At 47.8% G+C, this 15,801-nt stretch overlaps 1 protein-coding gene across 7 annotated transcripts in view; it reads right to left on the minus strand.

The window, feature by feature from the left end:
- GAS6 (growth arrest specific 6) overlaps window positions 1-15,801 on the minus strand; it is a 70,581-nt gene that overhangs the window by 43,397 nt on the left and 11,383 nt on the right. For all 7 annotated transcript variants that reach the window (XM_088454140.1, XM_088454138.1, XM_088454137.1 and 4 more), the window contains exons 4-5: window positions 15,365-15,389; window positions 5,838-5,900 (exon numbers count right to left, since the gene is read on the minus strand). In XM_088454140.1, coding sequence (XP_088310266.1) covers window positions 5,838-5,900; window positions 15,365-15,389 — 88 coding nt within the window. The remainder of the gene's footprint in view (window positions 1-5,837; window positions 5,901-15,364; window positions 15,390-15,801) is intronic.

The following is a 15,801-nucleotide window of genomic DNA, read 5'->3' on the forward strand; positions in this document are numbered from 1 at the left end:
GAAGCGACCATTCCCCGGGATGCACATCGTAACGGCTGAGGAAGTCTGCCTCCCAATTGAGTACTCCTGGGATGAAAACTGCCGAGAGAGCTGGAAGATAGCGCTCCGCCCAAGCCAGGACGCGGGACACCTCCGACATCGCAGCTCGACTGCGAGTCCCTCCCTGGTGATTGATGTACGCCACCGTGGTGGCGTTGTCTGACTGCACCTGAACGGCCCTTCCATGAAGAGCGGTGCCGGACGACTGCAGGGCTCTGTATACTGCCCGCAGTTCCAGGATGTTGATGGGAAGAATCGCTTCCTCCGCCGACCAACGACCCTGAAGTGACAAGGAGCCTGTCACCACCCCCCAAGCCTGGAGACTGGCATCTGTCGTGAGCAGAACCCATTCCGGGATCCAAAAGGGGCGCCCCTCCAGGAGATGCGCTGTCTGCAGCCACCAGGCTAGGGACAGACGCACCTCCGAGGACAACACCAGCATCTGAGAGCGGATCCTGTGTGGCAATCCGTTCCATTCTGAAAGAATCAGCCCCTGCAGGGGCCTGGAATGGAACTGGGCAAACTCCACCATGTCGAATGCCGACACCATGGACCCCAAAACTCTCATCGCTGAGTGCACCGACACTCTGCCACTGCTCAGACAACTGTGAATCCGCAGCTGTAAGGAGGAGACCTTCTCCGGAGTCAGAAAAATCCGTTGCTGACGAGAGTCCAGCAGGGCCCCCAAATGAACCATCCGTTGTGATGGGATGAGGGAGGATTTCTTCCAGTTGATCAACCAGCCGTGCGCCTGTAGACAAGCGACCGTCAGGTGGAGATGCTGGATCAGTACCTCCGGGGAGCTTGCCAGCAAGAGGAGGTCGTCTAGATACGGTAGCAACCGTATCCCCTGGCTCCGAAGGTGAGCCGCCATGACCGCCATCACCTTGGTAAATACCCTTGGTGCCGTGGAGAGACCAAAGGGTAGAGCCCTGAATTGGTAGTGGTTGTGGAGAATAGCAAACCGCAGAAACCGTTGGTGCGATGTTGCTATAGGCACATGGAGGTAGGCGTCCTGGATATCCAGGGAGACCATATAATCCCCCGGTTCCATCGCCAGTATGATGGAACGCAAAGTTTCCATCCTGAATTTGGGAACCCTGAGAAACCTGTTCAGGGACTTCAAATTGAGGATGGGGCGATGAGAGCCATTGGGTTTCTGCACCAGAAACAGCGTAGAGTAATACCCCATCCCACATTGAGACTGTGGTACGGGTATAATGACCCCCGCCGTCAGCAAGGCCTCTATGGCTTCCTGAACCTGCAAGGCCTTGGTTTTGTCCTGAGAAGGACTTGTGCAAAAAAACTGGCAAGGCGGCCTGTGCCGAAAAGACAGGGCGTACCCCTGGGAGACCACTTCTCGCACCCAGGCATCCGTGGTTGTATTGTGCCAGCACTGGGCGAATTGAAGAAGTCGGCCTCCCACTCTGGGGTCCCCCAGAGGGAGGCCCGTCCCATCACGCAGAAGGCTTATCTTCTGGCTTGGAAGAAGGGCGCCTAGCACTCCAGGCTTGCTTCTTTGGCTTTGAGGCGGTCTTGGGTGCGGACTGCCTCGGGAAGGACTGACCCTTTGCCTTGCCCTGAACCCGAAAGGAACGAAACGCCGAGCTCCGGACCTTAGCAGGTGTAGTAGCTGAAGGGAGGAAGGCTGACTTGGATTTTGCCAGGGTATCTACTATTTTGTCCAGGTCCGGACCAAATAGTAATTCCCCATTAAAAGGTAAGGCCTCCAAGCCTTTCTTTGAATCCGCGTCTGCTCTCCAAGACCGCAACCACAAGGATCTACGAGCAGACACTGCTGCCGCCGAAACCCTAGAGGTCAACAGGCTAGCATCCAAAGATGCTTCTCCAATGTAGGAGGCGGCATCTCTCATCTGTCCTAACAACACCCTCTGGACGTCCGGAGATTCATCCGTAAACGTGTCCTCCAAGGCGTTGGCCCACCCCTCAATGGCCTTGGCCACCCAGGAGATGGCCATGGACGGCCGGGCTACAGCCCCTGAGAGAGAATAAATAGACTTTAGACAAGTCTCCACCTTCCTGTCCGTAGGATCCTTCAGCGAGGATATAGACGGCAATGGCAAAGTAGCACTCCTGATGAGGCGTGTTACATGGGAATCGACTGCAGGCGGAGTTTCCCATTTCTTACAATGCGCTTCCGGGAATGGATAATTGGACGCCAAGCGTTTCTGTGGCAGGAAACGCTTACTGGGCGTCTGCCAGGCCACCGCCATGTGATCAGTCAACTGATCAGACAAGGGGAACGCTGTAGAAGTAACCTTAGCTTTTTTAAAACTAGGATACCTTGACTTGGGAGCGGGTGCCTCATCCTCAATCAGAAGAATAGCCCGCACCGCCTTAACCAGAGCCCGCACATTGATGGAAGACTTAGTGTCTACCTCCTGGACTGAGGCATCTGAGGCTGAGTCATCCTGTACCTCACCATCATCCGAGAACCCCTCAGAATCCGAAAGATGCGCAGCCTGTGCCATGACTGAGCGTTTAGACGCCCTGGAGGGCACGTCACTGCGCAACATCGACTGAAAAGCCGAAGATGCTGCCGCCAAATCTTGGACAGTGTGGGAAAGCGCATCCACCCAGGGTGGAGGAGCTGTCACAGGAGCCTGAAACGGCACCACAGCCGGCTGTTCCACAGGGGTGGACTGAATATACATTGGCAACCCCGCATAGGGACCAACAGGCTGAGACCCCGGGGGAGTCTGCAATAATTGTGGGACACCCGGGGAATGGGGGATGGCAGGCTCGGGCAACGCCCTAGTAGGGGCGGCAGTCGGGACCGACAGACGGTCCGCGATGGACACCAGCACCTGGGAAAACATCGCCCATGGTGGCTCCTGCGAAATGGGAGGTTTAGACATACCAGGGACCGCCTGGCACAGTCTACACAGGCCGTCCTGTGACAAATCCTCCCTATCCACTCCTGCAGAACAGCGCCTGCAGGAGAACAATGCTGGAGCCCCGGAGTGCTCAATCTCCTCCTCAGACATGACTTAGGAAGAAAACGTGCGCACTCACCAGTGTGCTGAACAACAGCCCACAATATGGCACCGTGTAGCACACAACTGTATGTGACGGACCTCACAAATACGTGATCTATATAGGTGAGGTCAGTAGAAACACCCTTCCCCCGCACACCTGTAGGGCTTGTAGGAGAAGGAAAGGGATAGGTACAGGCTGACAGTAAGTAGATAAAAGACACAGACAGGCAGCACTAGCAAAAGTCACATACCATGCAGGAAGATATACTCACTGCACCTTTCCACTACAATCAACCTCCCAGATTCAGTGTCTGGGAGGGCTATAGCGCTGTGTACACTGTCCTTGTCGGGGGAGAGGTACACAGGGGGACCGGTCCGCGTGCTCCCTGAGAGTATCCACGCTGCCAGTAAGAAAATGGCCGCTGGAGACCTCAGAGGAGGAGTGGCCGAGTAGCTGCAGCTCAGCGACGCCAGACTCCGAGCTGAAAGGCGCGCTGAGCTGAGGGGAGGAGCCGCTGACAGGGAAGGCTTCCTCCCCTGGCTAGCATATTTAACCCCCAAGGTTGCGGCATCCCGCTTGCCGCTTAATTACCCTGGTGGTCTAGTGGTCTAGTGGTCTGGCGGGGTATGCCTCCGATGGAGGGGGGGCCCGCCGCCACCGCCCCCGGTCTGTCCCCTAGACCGGGGGCATGGGACTGCATATGAAAGGCATTACCCGCGCACCGCCGCTAATCAGTGGTGCGCGGCTTACCTGATCTCCCCGGCGTCTTCCGGCAGCAGTCCCGGGGGAAACCAGAGTCCGGCTAGTACAGACTCTGGCTTCCCCCGCCGCGATCCCCAGTTCAGTGCTGGCGTCGCGGCGCCAGCAGGGAGAAGGAGCGGCAGCGTGGGCGTCTTACAGACAGCCCAGCGCTGCCGCTCTGGAGAAAAAAAAAAAAAAAAACTAATGTAAAAATAAATTTAACCTAGTTAATTAAAAAGCTTTAGGGGGCTGCTCCTGCAGCCCCCCCCCCCGCAGGGTGACCCGACTCCGGCCGGGCACCATCTAAAACTGAGGTGCCTGTGGCTCGGGGGCGGGGTATAGGGGAGGTTGAACCCAAGTGCATCCTGGGAGCAGCTAAAAGCTTTAACTCCGTGGTGCCCGAGGATCCAGGATCCAGCTATACCCCCAAGGTCACCCTGTGGACCCCTATGGACCCTGAAGTAGAAATATATATATATATTATATATTCTCTAGATAGAGATAGATAGATATATATATATATCTATCTATATCACACACAAAAATCCTATCCCGGGCTATCTATATTGACCAGCAGCTCCCTTCAGTAAGTCCTTTCTGTCTTACTTGATGAGACAGAAATTAATACAAGAATAATTTTACAAGAAGGTAATCTTCTCCAAAGGCTTAAAGGTTCCAATAACGTTCTTTTAAAGAGGCAGTGACACGACTGTTCCTATTCGTTTCCAAAAATGGGCAGATTAGTCCATAATATGCAAGTGAGCTTGTCTTAAATCATCCTCGTGGATCTATGGGAGATACCCTCGTTCCAAAAGTCACCCAGAAATAAGACCCAAGGCCAACATTAATAACTTTAAAATATTTTTTCCAAACTGGGTGCCGTGGGACACTTCCAGAGGTGCCACAGGTTTGTAGTCCAGAACCAAATCAAAATATTTATGGTCCATGTAACAGGCAAAACCAGAGCCGGTGGCTGCCAATCATAAAATATGGGGACAAACAGAAGCGCAGCCCTGTACACCACCACATAACAGAACCTAAGGATGACCTATACGCACAAAACTGCTCAATAAGAAATTTTTGGCCCAGGTGTGCTGTGAAAAAAATGCCGATACTCTAGGGCACCGTGATTCAAGAAAGCTTGGTAACCACTCGCTTAGGTAAATATCCGCCACCCAATGACAAAAAGATTATTAAGGGCTTATGAATTTAATCAGATTCAAATTTGTATACTTAGTTTTATGCTTAATATTGTGGTACATGTGGAATTATGTGTTCATACAAAGATGACTGGCAAGGTAGTGATGGCTATTTTGTCTGGTCTGGGCTCCAGATTAAAACAAAAAAATTGATCTGATGTTCGGACAAAGATCTACTTATGTAGTTCTATAGAAGAGCTGAACAAACAACAAGTATAGTCCTAGATTCCAAGCCTTTTTGAGATTATGGAATCAATGTGTTAGCATGCCCCTTACCATTGAAACTCAGAGTTGTCAGTGACACTGGTGTCAATGGTTTAATATCCTCTGCAAATCACTTTATATTTTTTAATATTCAATATATTTTTATTCCTATACTCTTAATCCTATGCAGAGACGTGCTGGTAGAAAATGGGCCTCTTGTCACATGCAGTCATCTACAAATCAACAAGTGCTGATGGGAAGGCCTTATCTTGCAGCTGTGCAACAAGTTTCGGGAAAAGGAGGAAGGAACTGGTGGCCCGTATGGAATGTGAGATATTTGCTGAATTAGATCTTACTACTGCAGTACTGAACAGATTCCAATATAAACAGAATATCTGATGTAAGTGGTCTATTTGTCAAAACACTGTACCTATCGGATCATTTTCTGTTTCACTAACCAAGTTAAAACACTAGTTCATCATATGGATATTTTAATTGAAAGATAAGAGCGGCGTTAAAACAAAAAGAAAGCACAACCTTGGGAAAAGATTTGTATAACACGAACATATTACTAATGCAAGAATACATGGTATTACATCCAAACAGTTGGATATATAATATTTGCTGAAATAAAGAAAAAAACTCTTTACTTACTGTGTACACATGTAGGGAAACCGGGGTCTCTTTTCTTCGGAAACTGGTACCTCCGAATGCACTCTGGAGAAGAGAGGTTTTACATTATGCCTTCAATTCTATGTGGTAATTTCAAGATCTAAAATACAATGCATGTATCTTCTAAGTATGTTCAAGAATAATCCAACACATCTTCAAATACTAACATACACTCAACCAATTACCATCCAGCAATTCATTAACAAACGCAGATCCAAGCCCACTGAAGTCAAAATTATACTACTTAGTTCACACTCCATACACAATTAAAATAAAATATGCAAACCTTCAAATACCCAATTGACCACAACCCACCGAACACATGAAAAAAGGAAATGTATGTGCTTACCTGATAAATCCTTTTCTTCAAGTTCATAGGGGACACAGGCTCTACGCTGGGTATAGGTTGGTGGGATGGAGTCTGGGCACCACACAGTTAACTCTGCTAGTCACAGTCCAGGCTCCCACCCCTAAACCCCGCGCTCCCAGCCATAGACAATTTAGTTAAGTTAACAAGGCTAGGGCAAGAAGCAAGAAAGAGTAAAATGAAGACAGGCATGCACTCAGGTTCAAACACACAAGAAATGTGAACAGGAGAACCGAAAGCAGAGCAAAGTCCCGCAAGCCAGGTGCGTCAGGGTGGGAGCCCTGTGTCCCCTATGGAATCGAAGAAAAGTATGTAACAGGTAAGCACATAAATCTCCTTTTCTTCTTCCTCCATAGGGGACACAGGCTGTATGCTGGGATGTCCCAAAACTAATCCCCTAAGGGTGGGGACACTCTTGGGCTGCACTGAGGACCCTTCACGCAAAAGCTGCATAACTGGTGGCAAAGGTGTCAAAGGAATAGAACTTCAGGAACGTATTGGCAGAAGACCACGTGGCCACCTTACACAGCTGCTCCGCAGAAGCACCACCTCGCACTGCCCACGAAGTTCCCACCGCCCTCATTGGTCAAGCAGGAGCCACTAAGATCACCGTGCAGCCCTCTAACTTCAATTTGCAGAGGATCCGCGGAATCAGAGAGATTGGAGGGAAGATGTACAGGAGCGGAATGGTCCACTGAACCGCCAGAGCATCCACCAGAAAGTCTGCCAGATCTCTGGTGCGAGAGCTGTACCTCAGAACTTGGCGATTGTGTCAAGACGCCATCATGTCAATATCCGGCAAGCCCCAGGAGATGAAAGACGTCCGGGTGTAGGGCCCTTTCGACCGAATGAACGTCCTGGTGGCTTAGGAAATCCGCTTCCCAATTTTGTACTCCGGGAATGTAAACTGCTGCTAAAGCTGTAAGCACAGCTTACACTGTATGCCTGACCACAGGCACAAAAAAAAAGTATGTTTGATTACACTTTGGCAGAACACTATAAAGCAAATACTAAAACAGGCATGCTGGCATACACTGAGGCAGAATGCTGTGAAGCAAATACTGAAGCAGATTTGCTGTTGGACACACTGGGGCAGAATGATGTGAAGCAGATCTGGAACTGAATCAGGAGCCAGGGTACTGATCCTCTGAGAAAAATGTTGCAATGACAATGTGCTGTCAGCAGTTCCTGGTATAAATAGGGCACTATAAGCACTGATTGCCTGGATGAAACGTAACCAGAGTTGCTGAGAGCTGATTAGACAAACCCAGAACAGATCATATGATACAGTCTAGGATGTCACCACCCGTGATGCAGAACAGTGGGATCTGTTGGGAGAGGAATGCCAGCCAGATGTAAAGATAAGTGACTAAACAGTTTAGGGTAGCCGCAAGCCGATAATAGTTTCCACTCTCCAACAGGTTGCAATGGGGCCCCATTTTCACCACACACAATTGCCTCAATGGCAAATATATAAGACATGTGGATTGGGCATCATAAGGAAACAATGACCATGGAGAAAAGGATCTATGCTTTTCATTCCATTTATTATTACTATTATTATTACTATTCCACAAATTTCATATTTAAGGAATTTGTCTGAATGTTTCTACAAGATGAAGAAACATATGTACCTTTGACCCTGCATGTTCTAGATAAAGATAAGTGACTAAATAGTTTGGGGTAGCTGCAGGCCGATAATGGGCACACAGATGGCTGCATAGCGACAGAGCCAGACCTGGTAACGGGGTCCCAGACTCTGGCGTGTGACAGTCACAAGTTGGACCATGGCATATCACACACAATGACAGTGGTTTAAAAAAAAAAAAAAAGTCAGTCCCGCAGGACGCGCTCTGGCCGATCAGCGGTGCAAGGGAAGGAAAAGAGTGTACTTTACCACTACACCCTCCTTCTAATCCAGGACACACTCTGCCAAATCAACAGAACAGATGAGGAGTGTGTGTGCACTTTGACGCTTTCCCTCCTGCTCTGCTGTTACTGCGCGGACTCAAAACAAAGACCTATCCGCTTCCAGCAGCATCAGAGAGAAGCCGGAAGCAGGCAGTCAGGCGCAGCAGTGCAGATGTCTGTCACGGAGAGGAGTAACCTACAATGTTAAAGAGAATGGTGGTGGAGAGGTGGAAAGGGGGGAGGGTGGTAAATGTGTGCTTCGGGAACAAGAAGGTTAATTTATATTTCTATCTTTAAACATTTTGTGTCACGTATGTGGAGGTAACTCTACAGTGTGTCAAGGCAGAAAAATGTTTGAGAAACACTTCACTAGGGTACTAAGCATCCAATAGGATAACATATTATATCTATATAGCCCATAGTAATCCCTCTGCTTTTTGTAACCAGAAACACCAGGGAGTAATCATTATCGCTGTAAACATCTCTCCTCTTGGCTCCATAAATATCTTCCCTTTGGGAGGACACAGCTCACTTCTGACCTTCTCCTGGCTACCACCCTATTCCTCTTCCATTCCTGACAACACCCTTGTTCCACAGACATTGCACCGCAGCCTCTACCTCTCCGAAACACTGCTAGGCAGCAGATATAGACTTATGAATACTGAAGGATGTCTAAACTCTTCAACCCCCTCAGATCCATCCCAGACACTCTATCCAGTTATTCCTAGGGATCAATAGTCTCTTCCTGGCCCTATGGACAAAACTTATCCCATGTCTAATGATACAAAAAAGTTAAAGTTATGGTAGACTTTCCTAGATAACTCCTATTCTTTGAGGTCCATAGGGTCCACCAGGATACCATGGGGATATTGAGGTTGGAGAGATCCAGGCACCAAACAGTTAAAGTTTCAGCACCCAGGATGCCTCGGGTCCTCCTCCATATATACCCCACCCCTAGCCACAGGCATTCAGTTTTGTCAACAAGCCTCAAGGCAGGAGAAGGAAAGAAGAAGGAAGAGCATTCGTACACCAGAAACACAAGATGAAGGAATCTGTGACCGAAAGAAAAAAATTACCCATGTAACTAGGTGCGTCAAGGTGGGTGCCCTGTGGACCCTATGAACCTCAAAGAAAAGGCGTTATCTAGGTAAGTGTACCATAACTCTGATTTTCTTCTTCAGGGTCCATAGGGATACCATGGGAATGTTCTTAAGCAGTTCCCCTAGGGTGGGGGATGCTCCTGAGCAGAAAGGAGAACTCGTCGCCCAAAGGAAGCATCCTGAGAGGCAAAAGTATAAAAGGCATAGAATCTAAGAAAAGTGTGGACAGAAGACCACAGGGCTCCCTTACACAACTGTTCAGCAGAGGCACCACAACTAAATGCCCACGATGGCCCTACAGACCGAGTAGAATGTGCTGTCACCGTGCTTGGGACAGGAAGATCAGCCTGTGTGTACACCTGAGAGATAGTCATGCGTAGCCATCTCGCCAGAGTCTGCTTGCTAACTGGCTATCCTAGTTTGTGAAAACGATATAATACAAAAGAGCATCTGATTTTCTAACAGTTTGTACGCTCCACATAAATACGGAGAGCTCGAACTACATCCAGGGAGGCTTCACCTGCAGAAAGATCTGGAGCCGGAAAAGCTGGAACTACAATTCCTTCATTCACATGAAAACGGGCTTTATCCTGGTGAAAATCAAAAATGGGCAGTGACAAGAAAGCGCTGGAAAAATCAGATACTCTGCGTGCAGAAGAGATAGCGAGGAGAAAAAGTGTCTTCGCTGTCAACCACTTCAAATCTACAGAGCCCAAGGGTTCAACTGGGGGAGCTTGTAGCCCCTTAAGAACCAACAACAAATCCCACAGTGCTACCGGTGGAAGAAAAGGAGGCTAAACTCGCAGAACTTCCTGAAAAAAAATTTCTAATATCTTGTAATGAGGCAATCTTCCTCTGGAACCAGACTGATAGTGCAGAAACCTGCACTTTCAAAGTGGCCAGACGGAGACCACGATCTAAACCCGCCTGGAGAAAAGCCAGTACCCTGGAAATCCTGAACACCTTAGGTTCATACTTTCTGTGGGCACACCACTTACCAAAAGAATGCCAAACCCTGTAATAAATGCAGACAGAGGCAGGCTTTCGTGCCCTATTCATCGTCTGAATTACAGAACTGGAAACACCTTTTGCTCTTAAGATGGAAGATTCAAGAGCCACACCGTCAAAGCCAGACGAGTTAAGTCCGAATGCAGTTAGGGACCCTGCGTTAGCAGATCCTGCCACAGAGGAAAAGGATACAAACTGTCTATGGATAGATTCTGTATGTTGGTCAACCAGTGACGTCTGGGCCAAGCCGGAGCCACCCATATTACTGCTCCGCCTTCCTGCTTCAATTTCCTGAGAACTCTTGGGAGGAGGGAAATCGGATGAGAGAGATATGCCAGCTTAAAGTCCCATCTCACTGCCAGTGCATCCACAAAGGCTGCTGATGGGTCTCTGGACCTGGACCCGTACCTGGGGGACCTTGTGGTTGTGACGTGATGCCATGAGATCTACTTCTGGTAGATCCCATTTGTTTACCAGAAGCTGACACACTCCTGGATGGAGAGACCATTCTACAGCGCGAGTGTCCTGGCGACTGTCGGACTGGATCTGAACCGGCCTGCCCTGGAGCAGGTTCTGTGCCCTGACAAGTGCTTTGTATACTGCTCGCAGTTTCAGAATGTTTATGGGCAGATGACTTTATTTGTCCATCTTCCCTGAAAGGTGTGATGACCTGTCACTGCCCCCCATCTGCGAAGACTGGCATCCGTGGTGAGAAGTACCCAATTATTCAGATGATCCTTTCTTAGCCACCGCAAAAGGGAGTGACGAACCTCTGGAGTGAGAAGGATCCTCTGGGACCTTATTAGATGACACTGCCCTTTCCACCTGGAGAGGATAAAGTTTTGCAGAGGCCTGGAATGGAACGGAGCATACCCCACCATGTCGAAGGTGGATACCATTGATCCAAGCTCCTGCATCGCTAACAGAATGGCAACACTTTGCTTTTGTAGCAGCTTGTGTATTCACAATAAAAGAATAGCAATGTTGTTATATGGCAGAAACACCCTTTGTGCCCGAGAATCCAGAAGCGCTCCCAGATGTACCATCTGCTGCGTTGGAGAACGCGATGATTTCTTCCAATTGATGATCGAGCCGTGCTTTGTAGGCGGGCTATGGTCAGTTGAAGATGGTTTTGTAAAACCACCGGAGTCTGTGCCAATATCAGAAGGTCGTACAGATATGGTAGTATTCTGACTCCGACGCCTGAAATAGACCGTCATTATTATGGTAAATACCTTGGGGACCATAGATAGGCACTACCCTTTGGCCTGAAATTGGTAATGTTAATGAAGGACAGCAAACCGTAAGAATAGAAGGGGCAGACCAGATGGTAGTTCTTATCTGCTGTCAAATTCTATGTTTCTATGAATTGTTGGTGGGATGGCATAATAAGAACATGCAGATATGCATCCTGAATGTTCAGGGAAACCATATAATCCCCGGACTCCATTGCCAAAATAATTGACTGGAGAGTTTCCATACGAAACTTGGGTACAGGGATAAACTTGTTGAGGGTTTTTAAATTCAGAATAGGGCGATGAGCCCCATCGGTTTCTGAACCAAGAATAGATTTGAATAATAACCCCTTCCCTGTTGAGAAACAGGAACCGGGATTATTACCCTTGCTTGCAGCAAGAGTGAATGGCTTCCTGAAGGGCCAAAGCCTTGACTGCATCTGATGAAGGATCTGTGCAAAAAAACTTATGGGGAGGATGCCTCCTGAAAGTGAGGGCATACCCCTGAGAGACCACTTCTTGGACCCAGGCATCTGTTGTCTGATGCCAGTAATCCGCAAACTGAAGCGTCCTCCCACCCAGGGATCCCCCAGGAGGAGGGCCGCCCCATCAGGCCAAAGCTTTATCGTCCAGTTCAGAAGTTGGACATCTAGCTGGCCCATACCTCTTAGTTTGTCGCCTTGTAGTCCTGCGAAAACTAGACAGTTTAGAGGAAGGCTGTACCCTTGCTCGTCCCTGAGGATGGAAGGACCAAAAGGAAACCTGCCTAGACTTTATTGTAGCCGTAGATAACACACCTGTTGACTTTGAAGCCACCAAAGTAGCAATTATTTTATCTAACTCTGCTCTAAAAAATACTTTCCCATAGAAAGGTAAGACTTCCAGAGCCGCCTTTGATCCTGTATCAGCTTTCCAGGATCTTAACCAAAGGGCCCTGCATGCCATTATTGAAGCTGCTGATGCATTGAAAGCTAAAATTCCAGCATCTACTGCAGCTCCTCCCAGATAGGAAGACTTTTCCCATATATGGGAGATATACATCATCTGTTCTCTGGTAGTATTTGGTAGAGAGTCTTCCAATGCCCCTATCCATTCTTCAATAGCTTTGAGCTGGAGGAGTAACAGCTCCAGATGATGAAAATATTGCCGTAAGACATGCTTCAATTTTCCTATCTGTGGAATCCTTCAGAGAAGATGCTGACGGAATAGGCAATATAGCATTTCTGATTAAATGCGTCACATGAGCATCAACAGCAGGAGGTACCTCCCATTTACTACATACAGAGCTGGGAAAGGATACAACAATGTTATTCTTTTATTCACATAAAACAGTTTGTCTGGGTTACCCCATGCCTCTTCCAAAAGCTCAGTGAGCTGTTCAGATACAGGAAACACCGTTTTGGCCACCTTTCGGTGGTATTTAAACACTGGAGCCTTCTTACTATGAGCTGTTTCATCATCCTGAATATCTAGGATTGATTTAACCACCCTCACCAAAGAGAGAACATCCACTGTGGACAGATGGTCGTCCTCCCCCGAGCTAGACCCTGGAGAGGAACCCTGCACATCATCTGATTCCTCTGATAAAGCATCTGTATCCATATGTTGAGCAGACTGATAAAAAGATAATTTGCGCTTTGGCACCTTAGTAACTAACGCTCTGCTTTCCACATTAGATGGTACCATACTCTGACCAAAATGGCCATAAACATTCTTCCAGGAAGGATGCATAGGAGGTGCAAACATGGCATGCCGTGGACACCCCCCATCCAAGGAGGCAGTGTGGGAGTTGCCATACGATCCTCAAATTGCTTCATTACCTGGGACAAAGAGGATACTCAAGATGGCTTTTGTTCATGTACAGGTAAACTAGACTGGTGAGGTGGCTCTTTATATCAAACAAACACACATACCGTCAATTACATCCTGAGGAGACAAAAAAAAAGTCATACATGATTTACATGAAACCAGCACAGTGGGCTCTCCCTCCGGTTTTCTTTCATCATGTTCAAAATAAAGGCAATAATAGCAATGTTATGTGACAGCCTTCACAAAATCTTAATGAATGTGAAGTACTCAGAGAAAAACCTCCACCGCACGGGGATGGAGAGAAAAAATTGTGATAGCTATAATTGACAGACAGAAATAACAGACCGTGTCAATACAGGAGATACCAAACAGTCACATAAAATGAAAATGTAATATAATTACAATGGACTCTAAATAAACTACAAACACACCAGGAATGGTAGGATATATAGAGAAATATATACCTTAACCAAGGGAGAGGTATACATGGAAACTGTACCAAACCCTCCTGAGACCAACACCAACAGCAGCGCACAGATAGTGGACCGTGAGCATCTCATACACTTGGAGGGTATGCGGAGCAACCCAGATGTGCAAAACCCTTTGTATGGACTGCGTCTGGGTCAGGGGAGGAGCTGCCGGTAGAGCACCTACCTTCCCTAAGCTGCATCAACCACCCAGGTACGCTGGCCTCATGGCAGCAGAATTGCGTCTGCTGCCGATCCCCGGCGTCAGACGATAAGGCCCCGGCGTTCTAGTAACGACGCGGACGCTCCCGGGCCCTGACTGCAGTGGCTTCCAGTGTCACTCGGTGCGGGAAGCAAGGACTGCTGCGCGCGATTCCCCGTAAGTGAGCAATCGCCTTACCTGACATCTCCGTGTGTCCGGTTGCATTCCGGGTCCCAGCAACGCTGCTAGCAAGCTCAGCCGAGACCCGCCGGATTCACCAGTCCTGTTACTGGTGTTGTGGCCTGGCGGAGGTAGACTGAGTCGCAGTACATGCATCTTAGTTCAGACGCTCAGTACTGCTAACCCAAAAACATAGAAATAAAATAAAACATAAAATAAAAGCTTAGGACTGCCTGAGCAGTCCCCTATTATAAGGGTGCGTCTGAAACCTGCCGCACCAAACGAACAACTGAATGCCTGTGACTAGGGGCGGGGTATATATGGAGGAGGACCCGAGGCATCCTGGGAGCTGAAAGCTTTATCTGTTTGGTGCCTGGATCTGTCCAACCACAATATCCCATGCTATCCCTGTGGATCCTGAAGAAGAATGGAACACACACCAGATAGATTAAAATCCTATGTCAGATAATTTTATATAAAAAATAGAAAGCTGTTAAGTCTCGAAGTGTAATTCTCCCTCTACTCCTGTATGGTCTATGACCACAATGAGGGCCTGATTCAGGAGTGGACGCTAATGCATGCATGGCTGCAGTTTATTTCACATTCACAGAATAATATGTAAATGGTAGTTTCACCCTATCCCCTGTGTAAGTGCACACGCTGGACAGTGAAAACCCTGACACACCCACTTTCAATGTCCGTGGACAGTGAAAATTCTCTGGTGGACTCAAGCTCTCCACTATTGGTGCACCATTGCGATCACCATAGACACGATGCCCTATATAGCTGGCCCAGTGTCTCCTTTTGAACTTTCTCTAAACATGGCCTCTGTGGCTGCGGCTTAGCATTTAGGAATGCAGCCGTGTTCACTGACACATTGAAACTCCCAGAAAAGGCCCATGAGACTGTATTTTTACGATCTTTTCATGCCACCTCCCCGTCACCTACCAGCAGCCACCAATGGCTTTCTGACACTGTCTCAAATGGGAGCTATTCCATACGCAGCAGTGGTCTCTAAGTACACTTCGTGGTATGCATGCGCCCTAGGGGTTTACAGGACTTTTCGGGCATGCGCATTAGCGATAATCGCTAAACGTAGACTGTATCCATCTCTGAATCGGGCCCTGAATTACAATACATTTTCCTTAGGTTTGACTTTCTGGGAGAGCAATTCACAGTTTAATATGAAACATTAATAATTTTATAGGTAAACACAACCAACACACTTACCTAAATATCTGGGGTAGAAATAGTCCTATAGAAAAAAACAAAACAAAACAATCGTTTTAGGTGTTGGCACAAATTCTACAGGATGTATTTTAATAGACACAGTTAAAGGCTCTGTTATCCGTAATTCTTATGGTTTTCCTGCATGTCCAAAATATACAAAATGGACTTTCAGTATTCCCCCCCAGCTTTCCTCACACTGCCCAGGCATTAATGTTCTTAAAAGGATTAACAGAGCTCCTCACAGTAATTACATGTGGGAATTTTTGGCGATCAGGTCTGCGTGTATGACATTTATCACCTAACATCATCGATGATTTAGACGAGTTATCGGAGGAGAGATCCCTCACGTGTGCACACAAACAGTAACAAGTGTATGTCTCAAACATGTACATAATGAAACCTATTTTTTATGATATTCTGGATACCCTTTTAAGTAA

The sequence above is a fragment of the Taudactylus pleione genome, unplaced genomic scaffold (genome assembly GCF_031769625.1).
Source record: "Taudactylus pleione unplaced genomic scaffold, aTauple2 ptg000609l, whole genome shotgun sequence".
NCBI classification, from domain to species: Eukaryota; Metazoa; Chordata; class Amphibia; order Anura; family Myobatrachidae; genus Taudactylus; species Taudactylus pleione.